This window comes from Bidens hawaiensis, unplaced genomic scaffold (assembly GCF_021521415.1).
Source record: "Bidens hawaiensis isolate Kalapana, Puna unplaced genomic scaffold, B.hawaiensis_p1.1 tig00019363_1, whole genome shotgun sequence".
NCBI classification, from domain to species: Eukaryota; Viridiplantae; Streptophyta; class Magnoliopsida; order Asterales; family Asteraceae; genus Bidens; species Bidens hawaiensis.
This window is the reverse complement of record NW_027492943.1, coordinates 117,570-139,561: the sequence shown is the minus strand read 5'-3', so window position 1 is coordinate 139,561 and position 21,992 is coordinate 117,570. Positions and strand designations below refer to the sequence as shown.

The 21,992-nt window shown below is 34.4% G+C and overlaps 1 protein-coding gene and 1 pseudogene across 1 annotated transcript; one reads left to right on the top strand and one right to left on the bottom strand.

Annotated features, from left to right (window-relative positions):
- The first annotated feature begins 14,767 nt into the window (after window positions 1-14,767).
- LOC143558226 (LRR receptor-like serine/threonine-protein kinase RPK2 pseudogene) lies at window positions 14,768-18,454 on the top strand (annotated as a pseudogene).
- Window positions 18,455-19,850: 1,396 nt separating this feature from the next.
- On the bottom strand, window positions 19,851-21,464 carry LOC143558221 (ninja-family protein AFP3-like). Its single transcript, XM_077047104.1, has 2 exons — window positions 20,971-21,464; window positions 19,851-20,186 (listed from the first exon to the last, which is right to left on the bottom strand). The coding sequence occupies exons 1-2, from the start codon at window positions 21,461-21,463 to the stop codon at window positions 19,876-19,878; spliced, it is 804 nt and encodes a 267-aa protein (XP_076903219.1). The 5' UTR covers window position 21,464; the 3' UTR covers window positions 19,851-19,875.
- Window positions 21,465-21,992: the final 528 nt, after the last annotated feature.

The following is a 21,992-nucleotide window of genomic DNA, read 5'->3' as shown; positions in this document are numbered from 1 at the left end:
AGGATGCCTAGGCCGGGCGCCTAGGCCTTCTGGTCAGCCAAAAATTGCAAGCCCAAGCCCATTCTCGCTTATATAAACATCTTCATTCCCTAGCCGATGGGAAGCTTTTTGGAAGCCGATTTTAAGAGTTTTTCCAAGGTTTTGAAGGTGATTTGAAGCTAGGAACTAAGGAGGATCGAGAGAGCTTTCATCCGGGTGTTCGAGGATCAATCGCAAAGGGTTTTATTGCTCTAACTTTCGTTCCTTGTTCATTATTCTTGATGTCTTTCTTCTTTGTTTTTAAGACTTGTTTAGGATTGTTTTTAATAATGATTCTAGGCTAGACTTCATGTCTACCTAGGTTTGATGAACATGTTTGAGACTTGATTCTTGCTTTGGACAATTGTTTGATTATGGTTTTGTTAATTTAATAGTAAAAGACTTGATTTTTCTTTCTTGATGCATATGAGTGTTTATTATCTTGATTGATTGTTAATTATAGCTTCACATAGATCTTTTATCTTTTGATTGTGTTCTTTAGATTTAGGGTTTATGTTTAAATCATTACTTGGTGTTTTGATTATTGTGATTGAATGGGCCCATTAGATCATAGAAGCTTGTTGATAGTTGGTTAGGGTTTTGAATGTTTTGCTAAATTCCAATAGCTGTAAGGTTAGGAGTTGTTCATGTGTCTTGGTCAATCACATGCTAGGATAGTAGTGACAATATTTTTGCTTATTGTGTTGATCCATGTTCGTGATATCATGTTAGTTTATCAAGTTATCTAAGGTTTAGTGTTTCGTAAGATTGCTTGCTATAGATACTATTAATTAACCCTAATTGATGACTTTGCGGAAATCAATAATACTGATTGCTTAATAATCTAATAATTGTTCTTTGGGATTTCATTTGATTCAGTCAAAGGTCTTTAGGGTTTTGTTAGATGAATATGTTTAGAAATCAGTTTCCATAATCATGTTATTTGTCCATTGCTTGATGATTGTTGATACATGGGATTCTTACCTAGGTAGATTCCTTCTCTGATTGGTTTTGATCTTGTGTTTAATTGCTTGTCTCTCGTTTGCTTGTTTATCTACTTTCTTAGTTTAATCTTAGTTTAATATTAGTTTAAAAATCCCCCTTAAAACATTAATAATAAATAGTCTTGTCGTAAGTCGAATCTAATTAGTTAATTAACGTAATTTATAGAGTCATGTGGGTTCGATATTCCGGACTTACTTAGCTTTAGTACAATTGACCGGTTCACTTGCCGGTGTTTTGTGTAGTTGAGTCTTAAGTCTAGTTTTTATTACTTGCTAATTTAGTTAATATTTAATTGACTGTTTTAAGCACATCATACGGATTTACGTTTCGTAAAAATACAAACGAACATGGACCATGGATCACTTTTCGTTACATTTTAGGGTCGTTACGGCTTTTAATAGGGTCAAATCGCGTATTAGAGTGGGTTTTGGAGTTGGCCGGAGCCGAACTCCGGTGGCCGGAATCTGGTACCACCGGGAAAACGTGGGGATAGGGGTGGGTGAGGGCTGAGTTTAATTATTATTATTATTATTATTATTATTATTATTATTATTATTATTATTATTATATTTTAAATATATTTTCACATTTAGCCATTCATGTTTCAAACAATCTTTAAAACAGAAAATTAAATGCATAATTACCATTCGAACCTTGAAATTTTGAATTGTTATATATTTGTAAATGAGTTAATATGTTTTGGATTATTTTCACATTATACCCGGCTAGTTTGGAGCTCGATAAAATAAAGACTTTAATAATTGTATATCATTGAGGATAATATATTACTGATAACAAGAAACAAGAATAAATTGAAATGACAAAGCGAGTCGGTTTGACGAATATAAATACCGAAAACTTAAACATAAATGAAACGAAACTTGGGATATATGTATATATATAATGAAAATATATAAATTTAAATAGAACAAAATCGAAAATTTAAAATGGGTCGGATTTTCGGGTTTGAAAAGTAATGAATGTTACATTAAAGATATTAGTTTTACCATAGGTTATTTATTCAAACAATAAATATGATGTAATTGTTCTGTTTATTGAATTTGTGTACTTGTTTTGATATTAATGAATTAAATAATTATTGTCACTTTAATTAGTGTCTTTCGAGCTACTGTCCAATCAATACGTTATGCTCCGGCATGTTCTGCCTTTGTTCGGGGTGTGACACCTTATTACTTAACATAAGTTGAATAAATATTAAGGGCTAGATACTTTAACCCGGTTTTGAGCAAACTTATATTTTAAAAACTATTATTATGTTTTCTTAAATATTTATATTTTAAACCTTAAACTTTAAATTGTTACATTTCCTATTATTTATTTTATTTAAAGACTTCCTAAACAACCTTACCAATTCAAGACTTCCTTCACCTAGACTTTGCTCGTTAAACCTCATCCTTCTGGTTACTCGTTATTTTACCAAAACAAGTTTATTACTTGAATGTGAGTACTTTCATACCCTGTTTTCCATCTTTCGTTTTGGGGTGATATTGCATACTTATTTCAAACTAAATGATTTATACTTGAGTCTTAAACCACAAATGTTATTGTATACTTTACTTAAATAAATGCTCGAGGTTCTATGCTTACATGCTTATATGTTTGTGTTTACCGCTTTTGGAGGGTTGATTCATAAATCCGTGAACTATCTGGTATTCTCTTATAGCAAGTTTTCGTTAATGTATTCTTATTAACGATCTCATTCATAAATCCGTGAGCTATCTGGTATTCTCTTATAGAACTGTGCCACTAATGTATTCTTATTAGTGATCTCATATTATTCAAATTATTGCTATTATTTATTGTTTCATATACAAGTTGTGGAAATTTCATATTATATACATATTGTTCAAAACTATGAAATTGCTCATCAACCTTTGTGTTGACAAAATTCTATTTTATGCAATGTTACAGGTTTGACTTTCGTTGACTTGAGGACTTGACGAAAAACATTATCAAAACTATTAGGATATTAGCAAAACGAACATTACATATTTGTTTACTTGTATTCAATTTGTTTTGTATGAACAAAATGTGATTTTTTATTGATTTATGAAACAAATGAGTTGATTAAATATTGTCAATTTAATAGTTCTCGTGTTTTGGGCAATCCGTTGCACCCCGGCATGTTCCGCCGCCTTTGGTCGGGGTGTGACAACTTGGTTCTTACCAATACTATTCTACATATACGATAGGTACACTTGCTTATTTTGTGTGTGTTTAGTCTTAGTAAAAATCTATGATATATATAAACGAAACCACAAAAATCCTTCGTGTCGCGATGTGGTCGCTCCCTCTTTTCTTGGAGTCACCAGATTTGCTTGATTTTTAAATGGAGGCTTCTCATGCATTTGACCCAAATTCACAGGTATGAGTCTCATCAAACCTAGATATTTCCTAAACGGGTTATAACATCTCATTAAATTTAAAACTAATCTCACCAAATATTTGATATAAAAATCCTATAAAGTAGGGATATACTAAAAATTAATATCTGATTTATTTAAAAAAAGATATATATTATTTATAATTAAATAACCAATTTTATAGTAAAAAAAATAAACGGGTCTTGGGTCTCATCAAACCCCATATAGCTTTTAAACCGGGTTATAACATCTCATTTATTTGTGAAACAATTTATCATCAAACCATAAGTATATTATTAACTTTCATACAATAAAAATTCAATAAATAAATAAATATTAGAAACAAATAATATAAAACAACCCCCGTAATCAAACCCAGATATTTCTTAAACATGTTATAACATCTCATTAAATTAAAAACTAATCTCACCAAATATTTGATATAAAAATCCTATAAAGTAGCGATATATTAAAATTTAATATATGATTTATTAAAAAAAGGATATATATTATTTATAACTGAAAAACCAATTTTATAGTAAAAAAAATAAACGAGTCTTGGGTCTCATCAAACTCATATAACTTTTAAACCGGGTTATAACATCTCATTTATTTGTGAAACAATTTGTCATCAAACCATAAGTATATTATTAACTTTCATACAATATAAAAAAAATTCAAAAAATAAATAAATATTAGAAACAAATAATATAAAACAACCCTGTGATACGGGGAATAAAAACTAGTCACTTTATAAATTAAAAACACAATCTTGTGCAAAAGCTAAATTCCAACCTTTTAAAACTTTCTAAGCGCACGGACACGCACACGCACACGCACACGCACACGCACACGGACAACAGTTACCATAAGCCCTAAAATTTGTTGTATTTGTTGCTTCGATCGTTTACTCATTGAATATGTTGTAACACTTTGGCCGATCAAGTCGTCCCCCCCCCCCCCCTCGGGATAACATCCGCTTTTATCAGTTTTGTTATTCTAGGTTTTGAAGAAGAAAGAGTGGCAAGAAAATCTACTGGGAATTAGGGTTAGCAAACTCAGTCGGAGTTCGAACTGAAAAACGAAGAAGACGGTGGTGGCTGGTGGTTCTTTGCCGCTGTTGTGGGTGTTTTGTGAATCATTAACTGGTAGGTAAGAAATACTCGTCAAATCAAGTTTGTCAAATTACATTGGCACTTTGTAATTGATATTTAATTCTTTCTTAACTTTTCAGCCTGTAAATCAAAAGATCGGAGACGAGTTACTTCTTTCTATCTCTAGTTTTGTACATGTAATGTTATTATGTTATCAATTTCAGTTTCGAGTCATAGCTTTTTTTTAAACCGAAATTAGTTGATTAGTGACCATAATCTATAAAGCAATTCAATGTGACCTTAGGATGCTTTGGACATTTGTTTAGTTCACTCAACTTTGTCTTCCGATTTTAATGTTATTTGTTTTCATTGTGTAAGTAAACCATCATATTTTACAATTGGCATTCATTACAAATTTATGGTTGCTGGACTTTCAAGAACTTACTCTTTACTTACAATCATTTGGTATGAAAAGCTAATAAAAAAGGTGACTGCAATTACAACACTAGATATTAGTGATTTTTTATAATTATACTAATGATTTTTATTCTTTAAAGAAACCATCAAGGCATCGAGTGATGGTGCTAAACAGGTTCTCAGCGGTTAGGCCAAACGGCATTGCTTACCCAATCAAATTGGCTTCTTATGATACAACATAGGTAAATGATGAATCAGCCCCATTTGTGCTTAGATAGTTTAAAGATTAAAACATCAATGATTTTTAGTTTAACTTTTTTTTATTGATAACTTATATTACAGGTGAAAAATAACAAAACTATATCGAAAATTCAGTTTTTCTAATACATGTTAAAGGGAAAGAACAAACAACACCCACATATAGAATTTATATTTTTTGCAAATTGATCTGGAAATTGTAAGGGTTTGTTCTCCATCTTGAATTTGGTGTTCTAGCTTCGGTTTGATTCTGTCTAAGATATAAATGTTACCAAACGGGCGACGCGTTAGTAATACTAAGATAATTTTTATATTTGACAGATTAGTGGGGGACTGAAAAGTTTAGCAGTACTAGGGAAAGTCGTTTGAGACTGCACGGGAGTTGCCCAAGTGGGAGATTAAAAGCTATCTTGGATGGCATACTCAAGTAAGTTCAGTTCCATCACGTTATCTTCAGATAGTTTGGTTTGCAAAATGAACTTTGTTGTTTGAATTAGTTTTTACCAATTTAATTTTTAAGTTATTGGTTGATTGTTTTCAACTTATTTGTGGCAGGGAAATTGCCGTTTGTTTTGTGGGCTCCATGTGGACAGTGATCGAATTAAGGGAATGACAAAGAAGAGATTATGGAGAATACTTGAGAGGCATATCTTGAATGTACACATCATTGCGAACTAAAACATCATTCTTTGTGATATCCACCCTCTTGGAAACGCTTGATAGCTTTAGCTCTAGCACAATGTGTTCTCTTGGTAAGGCATTATATTCTGTGTTTACATATTTGTATATATTATAAATATTTCATATTGGTTTTTAATTTATAATATAAGGGCTTGGGAATTGTTTATCTTTCAGCCCTCTAACCCTCTTGCCATAACCAAAGCCGGGTGAAGAATTGCCGACCTTCTTAAGCATGTTTGAGGTGTATTTGATAAGGTATTTTCTCAAATCAATTTTAACATGACCAGCCCGAGTTGCTTCAAATCAAATTTCGAATTTTCATTATATATCATTTTGCAAAATTACAGATTATGAAACTCAAAGAAGCAGCATGGGATTTTATAATAAGTTAAAATTAAAATGTCACTTTTTTTTTTGTCTATCAATTATGTAATACATATCCTTTTATCATTCAGGATGATGTAATTGTACCATATATGCTTTTATCATTTAGGATGGATTAACTTAAAATTTCTTGAACCAGTGTCAACGTCTCCACGATTGCTCTACAAACCAAAATATCAATGTCTAATTATTAGACTCTAATACACATGAAACATGTCACCAACTTGGCCCGTCGCAATGCACGTGTATGCTTACTAGTTTTATCAATGTTTCATATCTTTTAAGAACCCATTCTTTTGGACATTTGAACCAACCTCCTTCAAAGTTACAACCATACATCCTTTGGATACATTTCTGATATTGTGTTCTCGAGTTCACTTAATGAAATACATGAAAAAAAAACGAAAGCATTTCTATTCCTTTCCTTTCATTTCTTCTTATTCCTTCCAAATAAAAGGAAAACATTAACATCATAACCCCCCCCCCCCCCCACACCCCCGGGTTGCCATCTCTTTCTCTCATTTTCTTTCTTTTAATGTAACGTGGGAACACTCCTTTCCTTTTTTAAATGAAACTCGGGAACATAACCTATACGTTTTTTTAATATTTGGAACCACCCGCAATAGAGACGGTATTGGTACAGTATCAAAGGCAAAATTTCGATAACGTACCAATTCCGAAACCTTAAGAAGTTGCTATCGAATTGCTATCGACGATACTTGATTCGTTACCAATACCTTGTACCATTTGGTCATCCTTAACCCCTAACACCGGAGTGATGTGAGATGTGATGTCAACCGTTCATATTGATTTATGTTTTTTTTAATATTTCTCAAAGTAGGTTGATAGCTTAACAAGAGAAAAGTTGTTTGTGACACAAATTATAATATTTATTCAAACACTTTATTTGATAATGGTGACATGTATGAATCATTTCAAGAAGTATATGCTTTATCTACGTTGTTTTTTAATTAGAGGGCCAAGACCTAACTACTTAGACTTTAAAAAAAGAAATTCATTTGTCACTTAACGATCGAACTTTTCAATTTCTTTTTTAAAGGATCAATGAATCATTCGATGTATTTGTTTCAATTTTTCCTCTTCTTTTTCCTCGGAATCAAAACATTTTTTTTTGTCATACTCATTAAGTTCCAATTAGTATCCATAATACAAGTAGGATCCTAGTAAATCTTGTGGTAGCAACGGAATCGAGGAAAGAGAAAAGACAGTTCTCTTCTTTTATATTAGCATTAATTCATATTAGATTCTCTTATATTAGTATTAATTCATATTATATTAAGGTTAGTAATATGTTGTAAATCTAACTATACTATTAAAGCAAGATAATACTTTTTCACATAACCTCTTCACATAGGATGTCATGTAGATACCATGTGATCAGTTTCCTATTTTATCAAGCCAATCAATTATGTTATGCTTGAAAATTCCAATAAATAAAGGAAATATTCTAGATGAATGAATATATATACAATTTCGTAAAATATTCTATTATTATGTTATAAGTTTGGTTTAAAAAAGCACGTTTGAGGCGAGAAGTGACCTAAGGCGAATGCCTCTTCGTTTTAGGCTAGTCAAGGCGAGCAACATTTAAAACGCGGGCCTGAGGAGAGATTTTTAGACAAACAATGACCTAAAGCGAAGTTGAGGCGCTCACCTTTCATACGCCAGTGGTTTTTAAGCATCTAAATATTTTAGAATATGCTTTTTAGGTTGTATGTGTAGGTAGTTTATATATTAAATCATATATCTATATCTACACTATATATAATGTATAAAATTAAGACACCTTAATTTTAAGGGATTTACAAATCAATCAACACATGGTACAACCTTTAATACACCTAGAATAAGGACAAACATGTCTACTAAAGAGTCAAATAGTTATTAAATAATTGTTACAACATTAACCCCTTTACTTTGCTTAAGTTTTGTAAATTTTAAAAATAGTTACAATTATGATCCTTGATCTTTCACTCATATGTGATTTTGATTTTCATTTTTAACTCAACTTCCCTCGTGATTTTTAAACATTAATTACTTTTTCATTCACTAATATTTTTTTAAAGAAATTACACCATAAAAACGAGTATGTTTTCCTCTTTAATTTGAGTATCATATTGTTATAGTTTTTTAATCATTAAAAAAATAACATTTTAAGTAGGGTCGTTTGGTTTTGATGGTTATTAAATTAAATCGTGGGTCAAATCGGTTAGTAACCGGTTTTTATCGTCGAAAACCGAAACGAACCTTTGAAAATTGAAAACGAACGGCCAAAAGTTAATGAAAAAAATCAACGGTAAAATCAAACCAATGACCAGTTTGAATTTTTTTCGGTTTCAAATCGAACAACGTACACCCATAAACTTGTTACATGATTACAAAGGTATGTGTTTTCCGCTGCATTGCGCGGACACTCGTCTAGTAATGCTTAAATATAGCTATATTATGGGTCGAGATACCAAAAACCCATGATATACACATATATAAAAATTATATAAGTATGTTCACCTCACGTATGAATGCTTTCGCTTTTGCGCATGACGCTTCAAGTTTATGTTTTAATCCTTGTCGCTTTGCTTCACCTATCGCATTTTAAAAGCGAGGTTATAAGTTAACCTTAGAATGTGTTCAAGTATAAGATCTTAACATTTCTTCTAATCAAACCGGTCATTATCCAATTTTATATCTAAAGAGAGTTTTAGAAATTTCTGAATTGTAAATTTTTATTATCATTATTTATATCTTATAAATCCATTAAGTATGTCATTCTATATGTTATTAAATTTAATTTTTTTATTGTAATTTTTTAAGGGGCAATTTCATAGATAGACATTTTCTTTTTTATTAACTACACGTGTATCATAATACTGGCTCTTTACTAGTATAATCAATATTGTGGAGACATTTTTGATGGCTTGTACTTTCTACCAACATACTTAGAAATATGATTATACAGAAGCTTACAAACTTTTAATTTAATGGAAATATGATTATAGAGAAGCTTACAAACTTTTAATTTAATGGAACACTTCCAAAACAATTAAATAAAGTTATCCTATTAATTAATTATGTATAAAAACATCATTACACGTCCAACTTACTATTAATCCGTCACTTGTTTTTCCTTGCCGGAATATGTTTATCAATGACGACAAAACAACCTAGTCAACAAACCACCACCAGCCGCCACCGAGGCCCACACATTTGGACGGCTGTTTTGACCCCATGGCCCACCATCCTTCCACCTACCCTCCTTCTCATTCTTCTTCCACCATTTTTACTCCACTTCTGTCCTGCAAAACACAACAACAACAACAATAATAATAATAATAATCAATGGAACCAACATCTCCACCAACAACTCCGCCGTTGAATTCTCAGCCACCGGCTGCCACCACTCCCACTCCTCTTGTTGTCCCAAAGGCTTTCAAATACCAAGAAATGTAATCAAATCTTTATTTTTTAGTTCTCAGCATGTTCCATTTAGTTTGATATTATTATTTTGTAGGTATTCGAGTCCTACGGACTCAATCATGTCACCTGTTTCAAAGGGAATATTATTTGCAAGAAACAGGTCCAAGAATTCATCCCGTACTTTAAGAAACTCGTCCACGACTAAAGAACAACACAAGGTACGTATTTTATATTTTCGACTCTGCTAGGTGTTTTTTTTATTTGGTTGTAACTTGGAAGTATAACGGTTACCGTTGCAGATTCAAGATTAGATTCCAAGCTGGCTGCTCTTGAATATTAACGGGTTGATTGAACTCTTGATGCATGCTTACGATCTTAAATATTATTATTCTTGTTCTGTTTACTTTTGATCATAATTGGTTTTCTTTCAACCAGTTTTATTGTAAATTGCAAAGGTAAAAATAAGAAGTGAAGATATATAGGTGGAGTCAAGTTGGTACTAACTCGGGTTTGAGTCACTAATAATACGAGTCTGCTGAGTTGATATTCATGTTGTACTCAACATACAAAACTGATATCAAGTATTTCTTGCATTTCACTAGTTAAAAGTGTCGTTGACTAGATTACTCCTTCGTTAGGAAAATTGGCACAATAAAGTTGATTATAAGGCCACTGATACATAATAGACTAACAGCGGATAGCGATTCTGGATGGTAAATTTGTTCATGTTTAATACTTCTTCACAAATAGCGTAGGTGTGACCGATGATGAAACACTAATAAAATCTAGCTCTAGTGACTCATACAATTGTTCCTTTAGTTCCTTCTCTTCAACTCGATCATTAGGGGTCCTTAGGTGCTTTGGAAATGGGCTTGGAGACGGGTATCGATTCTTGATGATGAATTTACCTCCACTTTGATGGTATTCCTAGATGTTAAGAGATGATATCAAAATGATATGTAAATATTAAATGCACGGTTTTGCTATCGAAGTGTCTTTAATCATAGCCAAGAATTCCTCGCATATGCAGGAATTAAAGTTATGTGCTGACCGTCAATGCTAGTGCTGAAAAGTTGGCACTAATGTCAGCTATCATTGATGTTCAGTTACTACGGAACAAGAATTGCCATTGGCGGGGGTCAGTGATTAGGGGCGACGCCCCTCTTGAATCTTTGGGTTCGTTAATACATGAAATAAGAGTAGTTTTGAATGAGCGTGTTAAGCTAATCTTCTAACTCGTATCAATATTTATTCTTTTTTCCTTTCGATCTTAAGTAAACTTAGTTATACTAAAATGATCATGATTATACCAAACTCACTAACAACTAACCCATACGGGGTAAGTGTACATCCTTCCATATTCATAGCATTATGTATTACAGGTTACTTGTTGCCTTCGCTTCTTACGTTACCTCACTAAATTTCATAAGTAGCCCACTAAAACTTCCGTTTGTCCTTTATACCACTCTATTAAACACATTAGCCTCAAGAATTAGTCCATAAAATTGGTGAGAGCTTCATTTTTTCAATTGCAAACTTTTCTTACACCCCACTCTTTGGAATTGTGGAAAGAACAAGAAACAAGTAAACTACAAAATTTTAAATGTGCTGAACTCTGCCATCTTAGAAAAGAATTTATACACACTGATCTCCACTGGTTTTGATAGACTACTATTGAAGAACAACTGTTGGTGTGAGACAAGAGTAGATGTAACATGGGTTAGAGCATTCCCAACCCGTCCCCCATCCATATATCTATAATTACACTAAAAAACACTACATTCCCCTCTATTGTTCAATTAAATAATATTTTTTTATACCTTTATCAATCCAGTTTTCTCTCTTCTTTGCTCACAACCAATTCAATAAATATTAAAAAATAAATATGGGCAAACAAACTTTCTCCAAATTTACAAAAAAATTACTATTTTTCTCTATTCACCATATAATTTACACTCACAACCATTCATAATTTTAGGTAGAAGTGGCAATGTGAGTGAGTTGGGTTGGATTTGGGTGATGAGTTAGAATGGGTATGGGTCAGAATGGATTTTTAAAATAGAGTGTTAGGATGGGTATGAGTCAAGATGGGTAAAGTTAACCCATCTTGACCCAAGCGAAGGTTAAAATACCAAGGGTTTAAAAAACCTCTCAAAAAAATATTCAAAAAATTAATAAAAAATTATATCTCAAAATATAAATCAATAACGTAAAGTGTAAAAATGCTAAAATGTTTCCCCCCGTCATCCTCGTTCATAAAAAAAAAAAAAAAAAAAAACAGCCCGGTTTTGTATCAGTTCAGGTTGATTTTTTCGGGGTTATTTTTTGTTCAGTTTTGCTTTTTTTCATTTCGGTCGGTTTCGGTATCTTTTCGGTTTCAATGATTTCGGTTTCGTGGGTTTTGTTGAATATAATTGGATTGAGCTTGTTTTAATTCATTCTAATCCATAAACAAACATTTCTAACCTATAACCAAAAGTCATTAGTATTTCCCCAACCCATTTTAACCTATTTGAAAAATTCTTTTGATCCATCCTAACTCATTCCAATTTTAAAAATTATTCATATTAACCCAAAATAACTCATTTGGGTTTGTTTTGCCACCTATAATTTTAAGGGATGGGTTGAGAATGCTATAATGAATTACACTTCACGTGCTATTTAATAGACAAATGGTTCTTATCATTTAATGAATTACAAGCACTCAGAGTAATATTCTCATTGTATTATTAATTAAACATATGATTCTTAAAGTTGTACCAATTACAATTTACAATTACTCGATCAATCTTCTCACTATATCCTATAAAACCCGAGACTCTTAGAGCATCCATAGAGCATAGCGTTAGCTCTAAAAATGCCACCATCCAAATAACATCACCATCCTTCTCCTTTCTTCACTCACAAAAGTAATCATTTCATCCTTGTACATGGACGTGGCTTCCATAAAAAGCCGGAAAAACTCCCCCAAAACGCTAAAGAATATCACATGGACTTAAAACATGGCAAAAACATTCATGGTGGATGCTCTTACATCCGATGGCTTAACTATATGCATATTTTGAGACAATATATGACTTAACTATATGGGATGAAGGTAGCTCCATCATTTCTTGATTATATCATCTCAAACGGGCATTCAATATTCCCTCCAAGGTTAGCATCTTTCATTCAAGTCATTTCAGCACCGTCAACAAACCTTAGACTTTTAGTATGCAATGGGTAAGTCTTTTGAAGATGGTTTTACCTTAATAACATGCGGGTTTAAGTCGAAGTTAGGATAACTGTGTTGTGTACACTAATAAAGGTACGTAATGGGTAAGTCTTTTGAAGATGGTTTTACCTTAATAAAGGTACGCAATGGGTACGTAACACAAATTAAAAACATCAATATTAAAGATGATGCAATTATTTAAAATCTCTGTTGATCCTGACGAAGAAGAAAGCCTAATGGGTTTTTTAACAGTTTAAAAGTTTGGCTTATTGAGCCCCTAATAAACTTACATAATTGTAGTACAAAAACATAGAATTTTATATACCTAACCATGGAGCCAAATCGAGGACACAATTAAACATATTTACCCTTTTTATGCCGGAAGTTAAACCTCTAATCACAATATTCATATATGAAAGAAAAATGGTCTCTAGGTAGGGCTTTTTCTAAATGTGTGACAATAATTAGTAAGTAAAAATAAGAGAAGAATTCCATGCCTACAAAATTACTTAACTAGAATATTTATGTTGGAAAAAATTTATGAGCAAATTGCTATTTAGTGTTTGATATAATTTCGTTCAATGATTCAAATGAACCAAATGCAGTTATCAAGTCAACATTTTGGGTTGTTTTGTGTTCGAGCCCACAACAATATTTAGCTAAACTAGTCATGTCATGATCGTATTAATCTGGCTTGTTTCACAGGTTAACCATTCTATTTTCATATTTGCATTTTTTTAATCTCAAATAGTCTAAATTGATTTTGTACTTTTACTTTATATCAAAATATAAAACATAAAATAGATATAAACATGAAGTTTAATAGTTTTAACTAAGGTTGGAAAAGTTACCAGACAGACCCTAGGCGGTTAAATAGGAAGTTGGGTGTATTTGGAGTACTCTGAGAGTACTCGGACATGGTATATTTTAAGAAAATTAATTTTTACGTATTACATATATGTCAAATATCATAAGTTCACTAATATTTATTAAAAAATAAGTGAATATCAATATAAATAAGAAAAACACATTTTAAATTACTATATTTTTCTAAAAATTTCTAATTATTAATTAAAAAAATGATATTCATCTTTAACAGTATAGAAATACAAATTATATTTTATTTTTTAATTCAAAATCGGCCCAAGTTAACCGACTAGATGAGATTCTGTTGATGTTGACCACATTTGATCGAATTCTTGGTAACTAGGCGGAGTTAAAGAAACTTGTATCGAGTACTAGCAGGGCCGTCTCCGAGAATTTAAATGCTTCAGCCGAGCTTAAATGTAAAGGCCCGTAGGCTCTAACGAGTAACGAAATAAAATGACCCGTAGGCTCATTATCTCAAATGGGTTATGAGTAAAAAAAAGATTGAGTCATCTATCTAATAAAAGGATTAAGATTTGTACATATTTTATAAAATAAAAGTTAATAATATATAAAAAATAAAAAAAAATTGGTGCCCCAAAAGAATTAGTGCCTCGGCCGGTCGCCCGGGTTGCACAACCCAAGAGCCGACACTGAATACTAGGCTGTGTAGACCTATTTTTACAGCATTGGTTTAAACGCATCTACTTTACACAACTTCGTATATTTTGTTGTAAACGTATAGCATTAGGGAATTAACACGAACAGAAAAATTGATTTAAGAAATCATGTTTGTGTTGACCTGTAAAACTCATGTCGTGTTTGGTTTGTATGCTCGATATGGTTTCTGGTTCTTGAAGTAATATTACGACCATATCAAATTTTCAACATTCACACACATTTATTTTAAAAAAAAAGTTCATAAAATTTGGTGTAAAAACTTGAAATATAAATTTTTGGGAAATATATTTACACCCATAAAAAAACTGAAAAAAAAGCAAGTAAAAAAATGAATGAAATGCTAAAAACAAACAAAGTCACAAACGCGTTTTCTCAATGAACTCAAAACAAGTCACTGTTGAATTCAACCTCTCTCTCCATGCTCTGAAATTCTAATTCTAGGGTTAGGGTTTTGAACTAAACCCATTTCAATTATACTTATACTTTCTTCCTCATCAAGATTCAATCTTTCTTTCTGAACCCTCCTTAGGGTTCCAGTAATGGGTCGTCTTCACAAACCCTTTAACCTACTGCTAACCATCTCCTTCATCTTCACTTCATTCTGGTTCAATTCAGTTTCCGCCGATGATTCCGACAAATCGGCGCTTCTGGACTTCAAATCAGCCGTTTCGGACCCTGCCGGACTGTTAACCACCTGGGTTTCGACCGGTTCGGATTATTGTTCTTGGATCGGAGTCACTTGCGGGTCTAATTCTAGGGTTGTGGCTGTTAATATCACCGGTGGAGGTAATTATGGAGACTTTACTTGTGATATGTATGATCAGTTTCCTTTGTATGGGTTTGGGGTTAGGAAGAATTGTGTGGGTCGAAATGCGAAATTAGTTGGTAAGCTTTCGTCCTCGATTTCGAAGCTTTTGGAGCTTAGAATATTATCCCTTCCGTTTAACAATTTGAGCGGTGAAATTCCTGTTGAGATTTGGGGTATGGAGAAGCTAGAAGTGATTGATCTCGAAGGGAATTCGATTACCGGGAACTTACAGTCTCAATTCAGTGGGTTACGAAGACTTAGGGTTTTGAATTTGGGGTTTAATCATATAACGGGGGAGATACCAGATACGTTATCGGAAATGAAGAGTTTGCAGGTGTTGAATCTTGCGGGGAATCGGATTAACGGTTCAGTTCCTGCGGTTATTGGCGGGTTTGGAGATTTGAGAGGGTTGTATTTGTCGTTTAACCAGTTATCTGGGTACATCCCGGATGAGATCGGGTATAACTGTAATAGTCTCGAGCATTTGGAGCTTTCTGGTAATCTTTTAGTTGGTGACATCCCGACTAGTTTAGGGAACTGTACGAAGTTACAATCGCTTTTGTTGTATTCCAATATGCTTCAAGAAGAAATACCTGTTCAACTCGGTAGACTCAAAGCACTGCAAGTTTTGGATATTTCAAGAAATAGCCTTAGTGGTGCAATACCGAGTGAACTCGGAAGCTGTTTGAATTTGTCAGTCCTCGTGTTTTCAAATCTGTTAAACCCGATTCCTAGCTTTTATAACCCTGATGATGATTTATCACAGTCACCGGAAGACGAGTTTAACTACTTTGAAGGTGCAATCCCTTCGGAAATCACGAGTCTCCCGAACCTTAAACTGTTATGGGCTCCACGGACGACTTTAGAGGGAAAGTTTCCGGACAATTGGGGAGCGTGTGCCAGCCTGGAAATGGTCAACCTTGGTCAAAACTTTTTTGTTGGTGAAATCTCCAAAGGGTTTGATACTTGCAAGAAGTTACATTTTCTTGATTTGAGCTCAAACAAGTTGACGGGTGAGGTTAGTGATAAGCTCGGTGTTCCTTGTATGACGGTTTTCGATGTTAGTGGGAATCATCTTTCGGGCCCGATCCCGTCTTTCCGTTACACAACATGTGAACCGTTTGATCTATCAAATGCATACATTCAGTATTTTGTATCTAATGATTTACGGGCCAGTTCAATGTTTCCAAATAATGTTGGAGATCTTGCAGTAACCCATAACTTTCAGGCAAACAATTTTACGGGCCGGTTTGATTCTGTTCCGATTGCAAGAACAGGGGAGAACACGGCTTATGCTTTTCTTGCGGGTCAGAACAAGCTTACTGGTGAGTTTCCGGGAATATTATTTGAAAAGTGTGTGAATTTGAAAGCGATGGCTGTTGATGTAAGTTTAAATGGGTTATCGGGTCAACTCCCTTCACGTATTGGTCAAATTTGTAAAGCTCTGACTTTTTTAGATGTGTCGGGAAACCGTATATCGGGAATGATTCCAACTAGTTTTGGTGAGTTGGGTTCGCTTGTTGCGGTTAATTTAAGTTGGAATTTGTTTACTGGAGTAATACCCGATAGCTTCAACAAGATTACAGATCTCAAAAATCTGTCAATGTCTGGTAACAATCTCACGGGTCGAATTCCTTCTGGGTTTGGAAAGCTCGGGTCTTTAGAAGTTCTAGAACTGTCCACCAACTCTTTGGTTGGAGAGATCCCAGGGGATCTTGTAGATTCGAGGAATCTGACGGTTCTTTTGCTAGACCATAACAAGCTATCTGGCCCAATTCCACATGGTTTAGCTAACTTGAAAATGATCTTGAAATTCAATGTCTCGTTTAATAACCTGTCGGGCCCGTTACCACAAAATGATATTTTAACAAAATGCAGTAGCGTTACTGGAAACCAGTATCTGCAATCGTGTAAAATCTCTCCAAATTTGTCTCCTGATCAGCCCGGTGGTAATGATTATGCAAATCTTTCGGGTTCACCGGAATCTGCACCGTCAGGCAGGGGCGGGTTAAATTCAATTGCAATTGCTTCCATCACATCCGCCTCAGCTATATTTTCGGTCATGCTAGCTCTCCTTGTTTTGTTCTTCTGCACCAAATGGCGGCCTAAATCGGGCCCACGCGCCCACGTGTCTGTGCGTAAGGAAGTCACTGTTTTCACTGACATTGGAGTCCCGTTAACTTTTGAAAACGTGGTTCGGTCTACGGGTAGTTTCAACGCGAGTAATTGTATCGGAAACGGAGGATTTGGAGCTACATACAAAGCTGAGATCTCGCCCGGGTTTTTGGTAGCAATTAAACGGTTATCAGTCGGACGGTTTCAAGGCGTACAACAATTTGATGCAGAGATTAAAACATTGGGTCGCCTTCGCCACCCAAATCTTGTAACGTTAATCGGGTACCACGCGAGTGAAACTGAGATGTTTTTGATCTACAACTATTTACCAGGTGGCAACTTGGAAAGATTCATACAAGAAAGATCAACCCGAACTGTCGATTGGAAAATCCTTCACAAAATCGCTCTCGATATTGCCCGTGCGCTCGCGTATCTACACGATCAATGTGTTCCTCGTGTTCTTCACCGTGATGTGAAACCAAGTAATATTTTGCTAGATGATGATTTTAACGCATATTTATCAGATTTCGGTTTGGCAAGGCTTTTGGGTACCTCTGAAACACACGCGACTACCGGGGTTGCGGGTACTTTCGGGTATGTGGCACCCGAATACGCGATGACATGTCGGGTTTCTGATAAAGCAGATGTTTACAGTTACGGGGTGGTTTTATTGGAGCTGATATCGGATAAGAAAGCGTTGGACCCGTCCTTTTCATCATACGGGAACGGGTTTAACATTGTGGCGTGGGCGTGTATGTTGCTGAGGCAGGGTCAGGCGAAGGAGTTCTTCACGGCAGGATTATGGGACGTGGGCCCGCATGATGATTTGGTTGAAGTGTTGCATTTGGCGGTGGTTTGTACGGTGGATTCTTTGTCAACGCGACCGACGATGAAACAAGTTGTACGGAGATTGAAACAACTGCAGCCTCCATCGTGTTAGTCATTTTTTTGTTTTGTTTTTTTTTTGTTTGTTAGGTTTTTGAGATTGTAAATTGTAGCATAGTTTTTGTGGGTAAAAAAATGGTTTTATACATGTAATGAGTCTCTATTGTTTGTTTAATAAAAGCAAAAGGTAGAGATTTTTTTGGGATTTTACCACTGTTGGTGGGTGTCTGATATGGATATGTAAATGTCTGGATTCGAATTCAAATTGCCCGACTCGGAAAGAAGGTTATGGTGGCTTGTTTTACTTCTAAGTAGTTACACAAGATAAGCTTTATCTATATAGTTGAATTGTAACAAAGTTTAGATTTATCAAAATCTTGAGTTTGTTGTGCATCCTTAATATGCCCTTGCAAGATGGAGGATCCGTTTGGGACTCCAATCTTGGACCACAGCCTAAGAAAAGTAGGGCATGGACCAAGAGATTTGGTAAGCGCATCAGTTGATAGATTGGATCAGATGAGTTGACAGTTATGGCCCGAAGGGAACCATTAAACTCTTTTTCCGAAACATAGTGATAGTCTGGTGCTACATGATTTATACGTGATTGATAAACTAGATTGGCGCATAGATACGTAGCACCCGTGTTGTTATATCAGTGTTATGATATTACGCAGGAGAGCATGGTATAGAAATACTAAAGAGGCTTCAATAGCCGCGATTGCCAGGGGTTTGGACTCCCACGTCAGTAGATGAACGAGAGAAGCTTTTGGCGAGTCGACTTCCAAGAAATGATATTGATGGGCCCTATTAGTAATACTACCCAAATTATAATTAGAGAAGGACGTGAGGTGAAGTGGAGAGTCACCGGTGAGAGAGATTGCCAACGTAGTTGAGAGGGAGCATGCATGACCTGACACGACTTGATGATGGCCAAGGCAATAACAAAGTTTAAACGTTAATATTGAATTAATGACCCCCAATTTTGATAATGACTTAGATTATGTAACTTGTTTTTATTATGTTTATTAAAGATTATCATATACCACAAACATGTCCTTATACACTTAATAAAGTCATTTAAAGCTTAGATAATCAACAAATTCAACGTATGACAACCATGCTGAATATTGGTGGCTGTGAGTTTGACAGGACATTAGGAAATGATGATGCGTTGTATAATGGTTGAAGTAGAGCCGGCTGGAGTCGTTTGCTTGCTGATGGCCATTGGTGAATCGAACTAGACTGGACGTTTGAATGGATTGAACTCACTAGAGATTGTATTGGGCTTTCATACAATATAATGGTTACAGAGAATTGATTGCAAAGGGTTTAATATATAGCCATACAATAGAGACTACAATATACTCAAAAGTTAGTTACAACAAGATAGCCTTTATTTGTGGTTTTGAATTTTAACTAAGTTAAGATTTATCATTATCTTAGAGGTTGGTGTATATCATTGATAGTAAAATAATATGGCTAGTTCACAGTGGTTTCCACAATGCAAAGATTAATGACTATTCATCAACAACAATACTAAGATTTTTGTACTTCTATTTTCATATCTTTTGGATAACAAAGTACACAAAAGCCGTCCAGAGGATTTCTTGAAACAAAAATATCAAAACATCAACTAAACAAGGATGTAACAACAATATGTCGGAGTGGGTGGTCAACATCACCACCACCACCGTGTTTAACAAACTCAGCCGGAGTTAGAAAGCTTCCATGGCATACACATACTATTCTAACCTCTTCGCCTTTTCCATATCTATACAAAAACCCTTGTATCCTTTTGCCATCTGGCCCTTCACCTTTGGTGGAAACACACGGCATTGTTTCATCGTATGCACGATGATTGACGGATTTGGTCTTCGGATTGCATTCAACTTTATTAAGTTCAGAGCATTTATTTGTCTTGCTTGTATCTCTATTTGTTTCTGATAATAAATATATATAAAAGGAAGCATAAATTAGATGATAGAAGTTGCAGAAACATCAAACATGATCAGTTTAAGAGCAGTTTTGGATCATATTTTAATTTCAAAGTTCACATAATCTTTTCTTGGATTCTCAAGTATGCAGTTAAGTATGTCACATCTTACCTCTATTTTTCCTGTCTAAATCACTAATAACTCTTATCACTCTTCGTATATGACATATAGAAATAAGCACCAAATACTAAACAACAATATTAATCCTTGTCTTCTAACACATGAAAATTATGATTTTGCACCAAATACTAACACATGAAAATTATGATTTTGTACTTTTTTCAATGTTTGTTGAGACATAAAACGTGCCAGTTTATTAACACTTTTTTATTGCATTTAATTTAACTTTTTATTTTTTAAATATATAACAATAACAAACTAACAAAAGCATGTGGAAATAGAGATGAGCTCACTACCGATACCCAAATTCGCAAAAAATGGATACCGGTACCTAAAATGTTCAGTATGGTACAAGTCCCGAAAGCAAAAAATTCGATAACATATTGGTATTGTACCGAATCGTACCATACCAATAGCGTACTTATCTCAAAACTTCAAGATTGGTATCAGCAATACCGAATTCGATACTGATACCCGGTGTTATTTGCACATCTCAAGTTGGAAACTTTTACCTAATTTCCTAAATCCTAAAGTTTTGTACAAAACTACAAATAAATAATTCATAAACAAAGATAAACCCATAAAAAAAAAAAAAAAAAAAGATTGATACCTTGAACAGGTTGACTATCCAAATCCGAAACACCAGAAGACCCACCACTTTCCTGAGACCCAATTGACCCCTGCGATGTAAACCTTATCGCCGGCGCCGGTGACTGTTTCAATCCCCGGTCACGTCCATCCACCAGATTCTTTAACTTCTCAACCCTTTTCCGCTTAGCCTCCGACCGCCGCAACGACTGCAACTCCTTCCTCTTCCGCCATTCCACCTCCGTCTCCGGCGGAAGAGAACACGTCCGTGTTAACGATAACTCCACGTCCACCGGAATATCCACAACAGATGAAGCACGGCATAGCTTATTATTATTCTTTGTTACTGATCTTTGTGGCTCTAACCCAAATCTACCATTTAATGATAGGCCTAGACTCAGCTCTACGGTATCCACCGGTGCAAGCTCATCTTTCGGGTTCACCGGAAAATGATTGCTTCCGCTGCCGGAGGTGAGTCTCGGGAGTAAATCTCTTAAATTTTGACTTCCGGGCATGACTTATAAATATATTATAAAGGATTGTGGAAAAGTGAGTGATCGGAAGTGAAATTTGGCCGGAAATTAATGAGAGTTTGAAACAGCCGGCGAGAGAGAAAGAAAGAGAGGGTGGGGTAAGGACAGAGGAAGAGTTTTATACGATGGTGAAATATTATAAAGACGAAAATGCCCTTTAACATTACAAAATGAATGAAAACAAACGTCTAAACTGATAATAAGAATCTAATATTTGAATCTTATTTCTACTGGTTTGTATCGTAAATTTTGAAGGCTACTTGCCCGGATTAGTTGTGATTAACTAATCTCGTTGGGTAGTAGAGTACATGGACCGTCTTTTGTGTGGTATCGAATGGACAATCGCACAAGACCTATTTTCAAGAGGCGTCTAAGTTTGTTTCCAAGAATGTTAGGGGATACATACGATTTATTTAACAACCTACAATAAGTCATTTTATACTATAATGATTTTGTGTTGTTCCTAGTTATAAGAGTTATTGTTGTACCAGTTAATTTGTTTATATGTATT